The following is a 14,566-nucleotide window of genomic DNA, read 5'->3' as shown; positions in this document are numbered from 1 at the left end:
AAAACCAAATTATTGGAAACAAATGGCAATTGTTTAATGGAGTAAAAAAAAAACCCATCCCAAGCCCTTCCTGGCCTGCTTGTGCCCCAGCTGGTGCATGCACGGCTGCTTCACAGGGCAGGAACAGGCTCCAGGTCTGGACTTCCTCACTTTTATGGGTTCAGTTGGATCCCACCAATGCAAACACATTCTGCAGCATGACTAACAGAGCTCTTTTTCATTCTCATTTGGCTTTTTTTGGCTCCATCTGCCTGTCACTGGAGACAGGAGAGGCAAAGAGAGCAGCAGAGTAAGAGGGGAGTGATAAGCAGCGTGCTGGGTGTGCAGAGGGACGAGAGGTTCCCTGCAAATCTGGGACTGCAGAGCTGCAGTGACAAAGCAAGGTGCTCCCAAAACCTTCTCTGAGACAAAGGGGCAATTGCAAAGGGGCAGAATAAGACAGAGAGGAAGGAAAGACAGAAGGAAACTGATGAAGAGCTACAGAAGCCAAAGGAGGAAGAGGAGGAAGGCGACTTCAGCCCTCAGCAAAGAGCTGCAGGATCTCTCCTGGCTTTGCTGACTTCTTCTACATTGACATCACTTCTCCTGAGAGCAGTTCCACAACCCCAGCCTGCAGCCATCCCCTCCTCTACCACTGCTCTCTCTGCCTCAGCAAGAGCCAAAAGCCAGAAACTCAGGCAGAACATTTCTCAAGGTCTGGGGGTGTCAGGGAGGTGACTCAGGTATCCTGGATCCCAGGCTGGCTCCCTCTGGTACAGGAGTCAGTGCAGCCCTGAGTTACCCACAGATTAAATATTTACCCCTCAGCAGCAGAAATGTCATCCAATCCATCTGATCCCATGGAAAATCCTCTAGAAATGATCCTATAGACTTCAGCTGCCTCTTTAGTAACCTCAAAGCAACTTTGCTTGAATCCTACCCAACCCCTACATCTGGTCCCATGGATTTAGATGACCCACTTTTACCCCAAAAAGGGAATTAGAAAATACACTCAGCCTTGCCACGAGAGAAGTGGCAGGTTCCCTAAAAAATTCCCCTGGACTCATGACATTAATTAAATGATACTCTCTACTTTTTCCTTGCCTTTTATTTTGCTGAAGTCTATTTTTTCCTCTGCATCTCCTTACTGAGAAGTACAGATGCCTCCAAATGTCTCCTGCATAGGACTTCAGGCTCGAAACCCAGAAGGCAAAAATATTTGGCCTTTTTTGGTTTATTTTTAATCTGGAGATTTATGAGAAGCAACTGACTCATATTTTGGCTTGCAGGGACAGGCTCTTGCAAGTAATTGCATCCTCGCTATTCCATTAATTAAGATAAGTTTTCCCACTTCTGTTTGAGGTGTTGGTGATGCCACTGACTGCTGAGAGAAAAATACAGATCCTTGCCTGGGGTCTCAGGGAGGTGAAAGGATGGATGTTTCCTTCTTCAGCCTCTGGCCCAGGCACCCAAAGGGAAAGGTGCAGATATTTCAGATCTCCCAGCACTGCTCAGCTCTATCAGATCACTCAAGCATCTCCAGCCACAGAGGAGCTCCACCCTCAGCAAAAGGCAAAAAAATCCCCCCCAACACCAGGGCTACTTGTTAAGTATGGTTTTGCTTCACATACCCTCATTTCCTTTCCAACAACGCACACACACACACAGAAAAAAAAATTACTGAGGAGTTTGTAGCTCAGGAATTCAGTGAATTATTAACTCCATCCTACCTATTAACCATTGCTCTCCATTCCCTCGTGCCCTGCAGAGGCCATGCCAAAATCTGATAGCCCAGTGGCTTTGCTTGCAGTGTGGTCAGGTGATGGGGGTGGTTCCAGCTTTGAGTTAAACCCCACAAAGTGCAGTAATGATTAATGATGAAATGTTGCTCCTCTTCTCACACCAAATGAATCCTGCTTCTTCCTGGAGGTCAGCAATGGTCTCTCTGCAGGACCTCCATGGACACCAGGGCCAGAGCAAGGGGAACTCTTCAGAAGGCAGCAAAAAGAAATGATGACTTTGTGCTGCTTGGGGTCTTTTCTGCCATCCCACACCTCCCATGGCACCAGGCAAGAGGTACAAACCATCCTCTGCACTTTAAACTGAGCACTCCAGTACCTCTACAAACAAAAAGCTGCTGCTTCACCACCCAGTATCTCGTGGTAAGGAGCCAAGAGTGCTGAAAGTCCTGCTCTGCCTTTGGGTCCAACATCAAAAGTTCAGAATTTCCTCCCAGCAGGAGAAGCAGCACTAAAAATTTACAGCCATCTGCTGAAAGCAACTTGCCACTACCACCTATCCCCTAAATCCCAGGCGTGGACACCAACACGTGAGTCAACAGCTCTTGTGCTCAGCAATCAGTGATGCTGAGCAGCTAAATCTGTGTGCTGACACCTGCAATTCCCAGTATCCCAGGACCCAGAAATGTGCCCTCCTGCCCTGCACACTGACAGCCCAGTGGGGTTTGAGCTGCACAACCTGGGGCATCAGGAAGGGGAGGTGGGAAGGATTAAACCCCCCCCTTTGGAGAAGTGAGGAGCTGATGCTGCAGCACCAGGGCTCCCATCTGTCTGTGGCCTGAGCAGAAAGAGAGTGAAACAGAGTGAGAGAGCACAAGTCTCCCACAAGTGCTCTTTAAATTCTGTAGATTAACTCAGTCACAAACATCTGAGGGGACTGTTCTGGTCACACCTTGTTTTGCTGCCTTCCCCTTTCTCTTGCTCACAGTGAAGATTGAGTTTCCCAGGAGCTGGTATAAGCTGCATAATGCTCTGCTGCCTTCTCACGAGGATGGCACAGCACCAAGCAAGTAGGAATTAGAAATCCAAGCCATTTATCCAGCAACCAAGCATTTAAGCCCTCCATAAGCATTTAATTCCCCTAAATAAGCAGTGTAATAGTCCCGCCAGGCAAGGGAGCAGCAGCCCCACTGCTCAGCCAGGGGAGCCTGAGCAGGGATGAGGCAATGACAGCCCAGCACACACAGCCAGGCTCAGGACAGAAAACAAAACCAAGGCTTCCCACCCTCCCCTCTGTGTTCCAGCTGTTGGACAACACTGCCCCCAGTAGCTCGGCTCTCTTCCCAAAGTAAGGGACTCGCTTCCATCCCCTGATTCCAGAGGGGAGAAGGACAGAGGGGGAAGCAAACCCTGGCCTGAAGCAAGCTGGAATCAGGCTCCGTGGCTGCTGCAGAACTCTGCAGCTCCAGGAACCACACAGGGAGAAAAAGATGCCCAGGGAGAAAAAAATGCACAAAGAGAAAGAGATGCACGGGGAGAAAAAGATGCCCAGGGAGAAAAAGATGCTCCTGTGTGCAGAGGGAGAACGAGATGCTCCACGCTGCTCAGGAGGGCAACCACCTGCAAGAGAAGAGGATCTGGATCAGGGCTGCACACCCTGAGAAGCTCCAGGACTCTCCACTGCCTTACAAAATCTTTCCCAAGGAGTCAGAGTGTGTGTGCTGTGGGGGAAGTTTGGCATCCTGTGGGAGCGGGGGTGTTGGGGATTCATTTCCAAACTTAAGTCTCCTCTCCCGGTTCTCTCTGAAGTTATGGGATCGAGCTGCAGGTTTGGAGGAGTCACAGCTAACCCACAAAAGCCAGGATGGAGCAGTGGGCTCTGCTGGCTGCCTTCAGAGAGCTGATGGCCAGCTGGGATTAACCCTTCCAGTGCTGCCAAGACGGAGCTGTGCTCCAGGGTTCTCCTCCAGCCTGGCTGCACAGCACGCTCACTGCTCTCAGAGCAAAGAAAATCCAAAGTAATGCAACCTAAGCTGGAGGCTGCACCAGGTGCAGTCTGTGCACGTCATCAGAAACTCATCTGTCCAGGGACAGCAACATTTACACCCTCTGGCAAAAAGCTTTTCAAGAAATGGCTCATTGCTGGATGCAGTGAGTGACAAGAGGGACAGCAGTGAGGACCTGCATTCATTCAGGGTCTGTCTGCTGCCCCACTGAAGTTATTTTCTGTGGCACAAAACACAGATCCAAGGAGCACTGATGGTCCTGGCACTCCCAGCAAAAACTGGGGTGTGTCCTCTGTCTGCATTGGAAATGGGGAATTGTGTCAGAGCCTGGAGTACCACCCAGCCAGCTTCAGCTTTGTTTCCAGGGTGCTGTCCTAGTGTGAGCTGTGCCCTAGAACAGCTTTACTTCACAAAGGGGCAGTGGTTTTCTTTTTTTATTATTTGTTTTTCTCAACTAAAGCCATTACTGACTGCTGGTAGGAGCCCACTCCACCATATTTATTAGCTACAGAGAATTTTCTTCACACAACTGAAGGACTGACCCAGTCTAACCCTTGGCCTCTCCAAGCTTTGAACTCACCACTTCAGTTTTGCCTTCCCTAAATTTTTTCAGCCTCCTGACACAAATTTTGCACTGATCCATGCAAACAGGGCTTGCAAATGTAAGCAGAGTTCACACCACCAGTGATTTTGTGTTTTCCCTCTGTAGGAGTAGAAATTCTCCCAAACTCTGATAGAAACCTTTGATCTGCACAGATTTAATTCATTACTTATGAATCTCTGGCCAGTGTCACTTTGTTCATGTCAAGTGGCTCTCTACTTGCAGTTGCCTCCTGTGTCCTGGAGGATAGGGAGCATTTTTCTTTTTTTACCATTTAGTGAAGTACTAAGGCTTGATCCTGACCATCAGCTTCACCAACTTATTGCTCATTCATCAGCCCTCTTCTGATCACCCAGGTAGCAATAACCATCTCCTGCAACTCCTTACAGAGCCTTGGTCAGGAGCCAAGATATTTTTCCAATGGAAATGCTTCTCCCAGGCAATCACCCTGCACCATATTCCAGGGAGTGCTTTGTTTTGTTCTCAGAAAAAGAAGATTTCTTTTTAATTGTGCTGTGCTTAGGTGCAAGGGGTTCACAACACAAATCACTGGGGAGTCACTACAAGGTCTGCTGGAATCTGCTCTGCTTAACACCTCGAAGGGAAGTGTAGTGACTCCTCAGGGATTTGGGAATTCCTGTATTCCAAGTTTGATTACTTGGACCACCTGCAGCCCTGGGTAGGAGCTTTCTCTTTGCTGGGTATGATCCCTGAGGTGACACAGCACTAAAAAAACACTAAAGGTGCCACTTGATTGCTCTGTCCAGATCCTAATTCCTCCTTTGGAAAACTCATTCTTTCCACAAGGCTTTCCAACCTGTTTCATCTGGGGAGGGGTGAAACACAACTCTGCCACACGGTGTTGACCACCTGGGCTCAGAGGAGAGCACAGACCCCCTCACAAGGTCCCAGAACCATCCAGGTTGGAAAGGAGCTCTGGGATCATCAAATCCAACCCTTGATCCACTCCCCCCGTGGTTCCCAGCCCATGGCACTCAGTGCCACATCCAGGCTCTGCTTAAAAACCTCCAGGGATGGATGGAGAATCCACCCCTTCCCTGGGCAGCCCATCCCAATGCCTGAACACCCTCTCTGCAAAGAATTCCTTCCTAATATCCAACCTAAACCACCCCTGGCAGAGCTTCAGCTCTGCCAGGGGAGGTTTAGGTTGGATATTAGGAAAAAATTCTGAAGCCCATGGCCTCTTGTCTGACTGAGAGCTGCCTGGGAGCAGAGCCCGACCCCCCCTGGCTCCAACCTCCTTTCAGGGAGTTGTAGAAAGTGATGAGGTCTCCTCTCACCTCTTCTCCACACAGAGCACCCCCTTCCCAAGCCTCCTGTGCAACATCTGCCCCTGCATGACAAAGCACAGCAGTGTCCCCAAGCCCCTGTCCCCCTCCTCTTTCTCAGAAACACAGCTCAAACAGAGGTCTCAGAGGGAGCAAAAAGAGATGAGCAGAGGTGAGGCTGATTTTTTTTTTTTTTCCTGAGACCCTGCTCTGCATCCTCCTTGCTGCTTCCAACTTTTCCTCGACCCCAGGAGGGGACATGTGGCACAGACCCCGTGCCAGGAGGACACCCCTCAGGATGGGGCCCGTGGGCATTATTCCCATCACCCCACAAGCTGCCTGAAGGCTCAGATGATTTCTGGAGGTGAAAGATTTTTCTACAGGTGAAAGCCCATCAAGCAACGGCACAGAAGCAACCCAGGAAACCAACCCCTTGAACATCCCCACACTGCAGAGAGATGCTGAGAGCCTGCACGGGGCTGCACCCAAGTGCCACGTGTGTCCCCTCCAAGCGTGGCCAGGGCTCCTGACAGCTCCACAAACACCACCCAGAGCCAAAGAAGCCTCCCCCAGCCACAGCCCTGTGTGCCAGCACCCATGTCCTGTTGCTGGAAATGTGGCATGTGGGAGTGCTGGCAGTGGAGACAGGAACTGAAACATCTGGTTTTTTTCTCCAAGCCAGGCTTGGAAAAGCTGAGCTGTATTCCAGCCCTAAAACACAAGCAGCCCAGCTGGGAGGCAAGCAGATGAACCAAGTACAAAAATAGCCACTTTCTGTAATGCTCTTGCAAGCAACACGAGGCTGCCCTGCAAAAATAAATAAGACAGGAAGGACGGATCCTGGGGGTTTTCCAGCTGTTTAGGGGGAACCATGTGTGCAACGTGCTAAGAGGACACATCCCCTCCACTCACACCTTCCCAGCCCACTCCCAGCACACCCCACGGGGCTGGCTGCACACAGCCAGAACCACTCCTGGCATCCCCAGACCGGACACAGCTGCCTTCACCAGCATCACCCAAACCAGCTGCCTGCACCAACCTCACCTAAACCCGAAGCTGCTTTCTCCAGGACGGACTCACTCCACCCCCTTCCCCAGGCGTGGCTTTGAGAGAGAAACCAACAGCTTTGGCCAACACAGCCCGTCTGGGCTCTGCTTTCCCAGGCTTAGCTGTTCCTCGGGTTCCTCCCTCAGGAGGACTCAACCCACATCCCAGATCCTCTTTTTTAGAGAGCCACTCCCACCTCTCCCTGGCCACGGAGCTGTAGCAGAACCCAGTTAACCCAGTAGGACCCCAGCCCCAGCAGGGAGAGGAGGCTCCCACCCCAGGCAGAGGAAGGAGGGTTTCTCCTGGATGGCTGTCTGAACCAGGGAAAAGTGCTCTTTTTGCTTCTGGATCTGCAGAATCCCTCCTCCCTGCCCAAGGAAGCCAGCAGAGTGTGTGGATCCGTGGGGACCAGAGGTCCTGCCAGGGGATGTTGCAATGGAGCTGGGGAGAGGCCATGGCTGGGGAGCTGCAAGGGCCAGGAGGTGGGCACAGGACTAGGAGCTCCAAACTGGAAACCTCAAGTTTTAAAGCAGTGATGGGACCTGATGACTTCCTCACAGACATGCAAATGGCAACCAACAGAGCCAAATGTGTTTCCTGATACGAGGAGCTGCCTGTATAAGAGGGCAGAACCCCAGCTGCCCGGCTGTCACCGGAATTAAAAAAAAAAAATAAATAAAAGGGACATGCTGTGGTGTCCAGGGACAATTTCAGACAAATGGGACCAGGCTGGCTGGGACCTGGCTTGGATCCAGGATTCGTGTCAGTGCAGATTGTCCTGCAGAGCTGTGTCTGCTGGCAGAGGGAGTGCAGCATCCCCTGGGGATGCTCAATGCCAGGATGTGTCCCAGCACCCCCCCACCCAGAAGCAGCCCCCAGACCCCAAACAGGAGCTCAATCCATGCACTGAACACACACACCCCACAGCTGCAAAATGCCACGGGTGGGAGATTGATTATCAGGGACTGAACATCATCATTTCCTTCCACCAGCTCCTCTGACCAGACCAGAGTGTAACACACAACACGGGCTGCTAATTAAGTTAAAAATGATGCTGGGTTAAAGGGACTCCCACAGGACCATTTGCCACATCTGAAACTTCATCTCCGTTCTCAGATGAATTTTTCAGCAGGCCAGATGCCAGGAAGGCAGAGCTGTACTCACTCCTCACCTGAGGGAAACCATCCCTACTGTTAAACTGGCAGATAGAGCTGAGTGAAGAACATCACACTTTGGATTATCCCAGTCTAAATCCAGTGGTAGCACATCATCAAAATGGTTGGGATCTTTTGGGGGAAAGGAGGGAACTGAGGAGGAAGTGAGGACAGAATCCCTGACTGCTCAGGATTCCTCTAATACACTGCAACTGCTACAGATGCTCAGCTTGCACGTTGTTGATGCTCTTTCTGATGATAAATATCCTTTAAAAAAGGGGAATGGCTGGAATTACATGTTCTAGCTTCCAGGCCTCTTTGCAAAGCAAAAACTAATGCTTATTTCATAAATAGTTCTAGTTTCTGCAGACAAGAGATGCCAGCTTAGCCTCTGCATCCAAGTAAACGACAGCCATACAGTCTGAAAAAAAAAATAATTCTTTGCTGCAAAGGCAAGTTAAGAAATAATTTCCTCTCTGAGCCTGACAGTGACCTCCTGAGATGCTCGGGGACACATGGGACAAATAAGAGAGCAGATGGAAAACCAATCCCAACTGCAACAATAAAAGAACAACAAAGCTTGAAAAAACGGATGACACAGACCAGAGTGGAAAACAGGGCATGACCAGAGATAAAACAAGGAGCCCATTAGATGGGAAACGGGGAGAGAAGCATTAACAAACCCATTAGTTTCACCCTAAGTGAGTAAGTTTCTTTTTAAAGTCCCTCTTTGTGAGAGCAGACTGAAAGCAAGTGTGTGAAACCTGCCAGAGCCTGCTCACTCCAACAGGGCAAGAGCCACCCGCAGAAAGACACCACCAGCAAACTGAAAAACTGCAGGAAAAACAGGGAAAAAAAACCCCACAGAGCAGGAACACCACCAAATGCCACCTCTCCAAAGGACACCTTCTCTTTCATGAGAACGTCCTCATTTTCATGAGGGAATTTTGAAACACTTGACAAGAATAAGCCAAAGTTTCAGCTTTAAAAAGGGCAAGTTTCTGAGTCATGGGAAAAGCACTCAGATTTCTCTGAAGGTTCAGGATATCCAGCCCAGAGCTCCTCTTGTGCAGTGGCATTGCAGGGACACCTCACTCACACACAAATTCCCTCCTTGTCTGCTGCCTCAGCTCTAGGATTGGTCCCTTCCAGGGGCTGAATGACTCCCGTCTGCAAAATATTTATCTAGCACCTCATTTGGGCCTTTTTCCCCCTTCCAAAATTTCTTACAAAAGAGAAACCCGGCTTTGTTTTCGATGGGAATTGAGCTCCTTGTAAAAAGGACATTCCAGGCTGGTTCAGTTTTTTCTAGGAACTGAAATAAAGCTATTTTGCCTTTGTGGACTGGACACTACTGTACAGACAGGCCACGGATTTCAGTTTTAATTGGATTTTTTTTTCCCACTGATAGCTTTTCAAGACATCTTGAACCTTGGAAAGGCTTTTACTGCATCACATAACAATACCAAAACCTACCGACCCTTGCCAACTCCTGAAATTCAAAATATCACAGACTCCAGGTTCCCGAATCATAAAATCTGTTTATTTTAAGAAGGTTTGCTTAGGTGAAGTCACTGGCTAGGCAGTGCAACCCCAGGGCTCGCTGTCAAATCCACAGAAAACCCTGCTGGTTTTTGGATGGAAGTGGTGACTCCCAAATCTGCAAAGCTTCTGCAGGAGTGTGGTGATAGCAGAGCTCCTCTGATATTTCCCATTTTTCCTTCTTAACCATCCCCAAACAGTTTTCCCCATTAATGAAGGAAACAGACGGGCGTTTCAGTTCTAGTCTCATAAATGGAGGCTTTAATCTCCACTTCAAAACTACCACGGTCATGAGATGAGTCAGAAATAGTCAATATTTGCAGGAGAAAGTCAGAAAATATTTATGATGTTTATTTCCAATCGAGGAGTGAAAGATTTGATACCAGCTCCTGACACAGCCGGGTCTCAAAGCAAAAGTGAACAAACAAAAGCAGATAAGCCCTGCAAGGGGAGCACTTGAAAAGGGATCAGATCAGAGCATTCCTCAGATGGAGAAACTCAGAAGTGCAAATGCTGCCACTTGAAGCTCCCCTGCTCTTGAAGGGGAGCTTTTATGTTGCTCACTGCAGATTATTTGGGAAAAAAACAGACTTAGCTTTTGATTCCAGCCAGACTTTGCGTTACACTTGAAGAACCCGACTCTGGTGATGGGAAGGGGCCAATATTCCCATAGGGTCTGCCTGGAGACTGCTTCCAACTAGGTATGTGGTGTCTGGGAGCAGCAGAGCTTATTTCCTTAGTGATTCTTTGGATGGGGCATTTCTCCTGCACTCCTGGTAACGGCACTGCCGGAGCTGGCACGGATTTCCCCAAAGCTGCTGCACCGATAATGTCGGATGCAAGAGGAAATCCTAGAGCTAAAGGTGTGGAATCTCCTCTGCAGAAGGAACCTGCCTGGGCAATCAGGGAGCTTTGGTGATGGGGGCCACTAAAAGGCTGGGTTTGTTTCAGACTAATTAAAAAAAAAAATATTTTCTTGAGATATTGGAAAAAAATGCTTTCCTCAGAGGAGAGAATAGACAGCAAATCACTACAAGCATTATTTACTTTATCTGTCAGTGTTCAAAAAGGGAACATGAAATGAATAGACTTGCATAACTTCACCGTGTCGAGAGCCAGAATCCCTCTGATCCTGACAGAAATGAATCTGCAGATATTTCATGGTTATAAGGACACCACCAGCACACATTCCTCCCTCCCCATCAGCAGGGGAGTCAAACAGGGCAGTGAGCATCTCCCCAAAGGAGCCCCGTGTGCCACAGCTGACAACCTCAGCACATTATACACCAGTCATCAGAACATTGCACACTTTTCCAGCCACACCAGATGATCTGCTGGCTGACAACGATGCCTCTACAGCCTGAATTCCAAAGACAATCATCCCTCAGCAAGACCAAAGCTCTTCTGACCACACAACTGTGCCCTTAACAAACACTTCTCCATCGAAATCCGTGGAAGATATCAGGAACACCACCCTGCCCCTTCAGCCCATTTCCTTCAGCAGATTTCACTTTCCCATTTTCCAGGCCCTTTGGAGCTTTATGTCCAACTTCAGTCTCTCATTGCATAACAGGACCTAATGCAAAATGTTCCGGGAGCTTTTACAACTCAACGCCTCTGAACAACAATCATATAAACAAGTCTCAAACACTTCCTACCCAAATCAATAATCCTAGAAACACACTGCAATAACCCCAAATCCTTAAAAAGCCAAATGAGGGACTTATCATCACAGTCTCCAGAAAGCTGCTCTCCAAGAGACCAGCAAAGCACTGGCACGTTCCACCTCTGTCGCAATGACACATTAAGGCTCCAGAGCTGTGGATCCCCGTGTCCAGCTGACAACAGATAACACAACTTCAGAAATAAATAAACGAATAAAAATCAGTCTTTCCCAGTCTGGGACTTTCTACCACAAACGATAGCTGGTTTTGTTTGCAAAAGTCTGAACGCATCTGGGAAAAACGCATTCGGAAAACTCCTTGGCCAGAGGATTTTGAGATGTGCACATTGACCTGAACTGAGCCTAAGTAAATCTTACTACAATCTAATGTTTATTGGGGTACTTTGCAACTTCTGCAATAGCTCTTAATTTGTATTGACACTAAAAGGTGGAAATGCAGCTCAGACTATTTTCCGAGCAGAAAATCAGACCCTTATTGAAATGCCAGTAAAATTTTTATACCAGGCCTTATGTCATTTCTCCTACATGAATCACTTGATGCTCTTGTCTCCTCAAGAGCAGAAAAGTTGCTTCCCAAGGAAAGCAAATTCAGGATCAAGAAACAAATTTTAGAAACCCTGCTTTTCTTCTTTTTTCTCCTACAAAGTGACTTTAATTAAGTGACTGAGCACACAGAGCATTGCCCCTGCAACAAACATCACCTTTCCGATTTATTTTACCAACAAACAAGCAAACAAAACCACAGAGACACAAAGAAACAAATCAGCATAGGGACACAAACACAGCTGTCATCCCATCCTGGTGCTCTCATGGAGAAATCTGTATTTAAACTTGTCGAGATTTTTTTGGGGGGGGTTTGCTGTTACCAGAACAGTGTTTAAGCCACATCCAACCGCCCATTTCCCAACACTCTCCTCATCCTACAATTTCCCCCCAAAATCAAACTCCGGGCACAAGCCCCCGCGGGTGCAGCAGCCCCCGAGCTCTCCGTGATGTCCCCACGGGGAATATTTGCCCGACAGAGCTCTCAGGGTCCGGGGGAGCGGGTCCATCCCGGTCCGGTTGCCATCTCCTGGCCCGGGGAGCAGTGCCAGGAGATGACCCAGCTCGGGCCGAACCCCCAAAACCCCTCCCTGGCTGCTGAGCCCCGCGCATCCCCACGGACGAACCTTTTGGGTGCCACCAGCCCCTGCCCCAGCCGAACCCCCAGCCCGGGCCCGCACACCGCACACGCACTGGAACCGTTTTCCCTTTTCCCTTCTCCTCCTCTCAGCCCTTCCCTGACCCCGCCAAACTTTTCCGCGATGTCTCCGTGTTTGTCCCTGCTGTCACGCGTCCCGGCCCCAGCCCGGCCCCACGCGAGAAACAACCCTGAAGGGAACACTGGAGGGCAAACCCAGATGCCGGACAGACAGACCCGGCCCAGACCCGAGTCTCCCCGGCCCGGCCCGGCCCGGCCCGGCCCGCGGTACTCACAGCGCCGTGGCGGTGGGGGGGATGCCGGTCCCCGGGCTCTCCATCCCTCGGGCAGAGCAGTTGACGACGCAGGCGGGGCCGGTGCAGGAGCAGCCGGCGGCACAGGGCTGGCAGGCGGGGGCCGGGGTCTCCTGGGCGGCCGCGAAGCCCCCGCACAGCAGGGAGCAGAGCAGGCACCAGCCCGAGAGGGGCAGCCTGGCCGCGGGGACGCCATGTTTGCGCTGTGATCCAGTGTCTCCATTTCCAAAAGGCATCTCTCCCCTACGGGCATGGCATGGCCCCGGTTCGCCGCTCTCCCGGCCGGCCCGGCCGGGCCCGGCCGCGCCCCGCCCCGCTCGGTTCCGCTCGGTTCCGCGCCCCCCTCCTCAGCGCCCGCCCGCCATGGCGGTCTCCCCCGTTAGGGCTGGCGGTGCGCGCTCTTCGGCGCCCGGCCCGGCCCGGCCCGGCCCGGCCCGATGGGCTCCCGCTCGCCGCCCTGACAGCCCCGGACCGGCACCGCTCGGTTCTGCGCTCCGCCCGGGTTCGCCGACACCGCCGCCTCCCCCCCCCCAGCCCCCCCCCCGCTCCGCCTCCCGCCCGGCGGAAACCCGGCGCCGCTCCAGCCCCCCCCGCCCGCCCCGGCAGCCCCCGCCGCGCCGCCACCCGAACCCCCCGGACCGACCCGGACAGACCCGGACCGACCCGGACGGCGGTGAGGGCCGGGGAGAGGGGAAGGCATCGCTACCGGGTGCGGAGGTTGCTGCGGGGATCCCGCCCGCCATCCCGGGCCGGGACCTGTGGCGGGCGGCTCGGTTCGGCAAGGGGAGGCAAGGGGGTCCCGGGAATGGGGGATTCCGGGGACAGGGGGTCCCGGGAATGGGGGTTCCCAGAGATGGAGGGATCCCACGGGCAGGGGGTCCCGGGAATGGGGGATCCTGGGGACAGGGGGTCCCGGGAATGGGGGATCCTGGGGACAGGGAGTCCCAGGGACAAGGGGCTCCGGGGTCAGAAGGATCCTGTGGTGTAGGGGTTTTCCAGGAGCAGGGGGATCCCAGGAGCAGGGGGATCCCAGGGGGTGTGAGGCACAAGGGTGCTGCCAGTGCACCCACTGCTGGCCCAGTACACACACCGTGGGTTCAGACTGGGCCAGAGCTGGTGAGGTCAGTTTGTTACTACATGATGGCTCCTCAGGGATCAGAGCTGGTTCTAGTTTAATGTGACGGAAGAATATGACTAAAATAAAGGCTGAATAAAAGCAAAGGAAGCATAATTCTGTTCTTTTAGAGGGCATCTCTCCAAAACCAAGCCCAGCCCCGTTTGAAAGCCCTGCAGAATAAAGGGTGATGGTTGAGAACTGCACAGGGCCCCTGAGTTTTCCTGTTTCACACGTTCCATGTTACTGCGGGATGGTGTGTATGCTCAGCATGGAAGAACATGGAAGAAATCCTTGCTTTGGAACCAGTCACCCATGCTGGATCTCTCTGCAAACCAGAACCGGTGGTTCCTGTCCAGCCCATCAGGGATTTCCCACCAGAAACACAACAAAATGTTCATGTGTGGGAGCCTGTGGAGAGGTGGGAGCCTGGCAGCAAGCAGACAGCTGCTGGAGGCTGCTGGAGGCTGCTGGAAGCTGCTGGAGGCTGCTGGAGTCTGCTGGTGCCCAATTCTTCCCTGCCATGAGCAGCCTGGGAAGGGGCACGGAGAGGCACAGACCCAGAGATGGAGCTGGGAATCCTGCACATCCTCCAGAGGCCAGTGCTGGTTTGTGCTGTGGGTTTGAGACCCGACGTGCCCACCAAAGGCACTTTCTCCTTCTGAGATTTGCCCCATGGGGACAAAACTTCCCGCAGGGTTTTTGCTAAATGAGAACGTGAGCATCTTGCTCTTCGTTTATGCAATTCCATTAATTCTTGCAGCCGTCCACGCCCTTTAAAATATTTGTTATCTGTCCTTTAAGTTCAGTGCAGCACAAGACCCCAGCTGAGCCTTGGGTCAGGCCTGGGAGTGTCCCCGGGAAGCCCCAGGACTTGCCCAGGTACAAAACCAAAGCCACGGGCTGTACCACCACGG

General features: G+C 51.7%; 1 protein-coding gene across 2 annotated transcripts in view; it reads right to left on the bottom strand.

The window, feature by feature from the left end:
- The window catches only part of PKD1 (polycystin 1, transient receptor potential channel interacting), an 84,607-nt gene extending 71,556 nt beyond the window's left edge, over positions 1-13,051 (bottom strand). For both annotated transcript variants that reach the window (XM_071760890.1, XM_071760891.1), the window contains exon 1: positions 12,518-13,051. In XM_071760890.1, the coding sequence (XP_071616991.1) occupies positions 12,518-12,771 (254 nt within the window). In that variant the 5' untranslated portion in view covers positions 12,772-13,051. The remainder of the gene's footprint in view (positions 1-12,517) is intronic.
- Positions 13,052-14,566: the final 1,515 nt, after the last annotated feature.

The sequence above is a fragment of the Heliangelus exortis genome, chromosome 17 (assembly GCF_036169615.1).
Source record: "Heliangelus exortis chromosome 17, bHelExo1.hap1, whole genome shotgun sequence".
NCBI classification, from domain to species: Eukaryota; Metazoa; Chordata; class Aves; order Apodiformes; family Trochilidae; genus Heliangelus; species Heliangelus exortis.
Note: the sequence above shows the minus strand (reverse complement) of the source record. Positions and strands in the feature narration are given on the sequence as shown.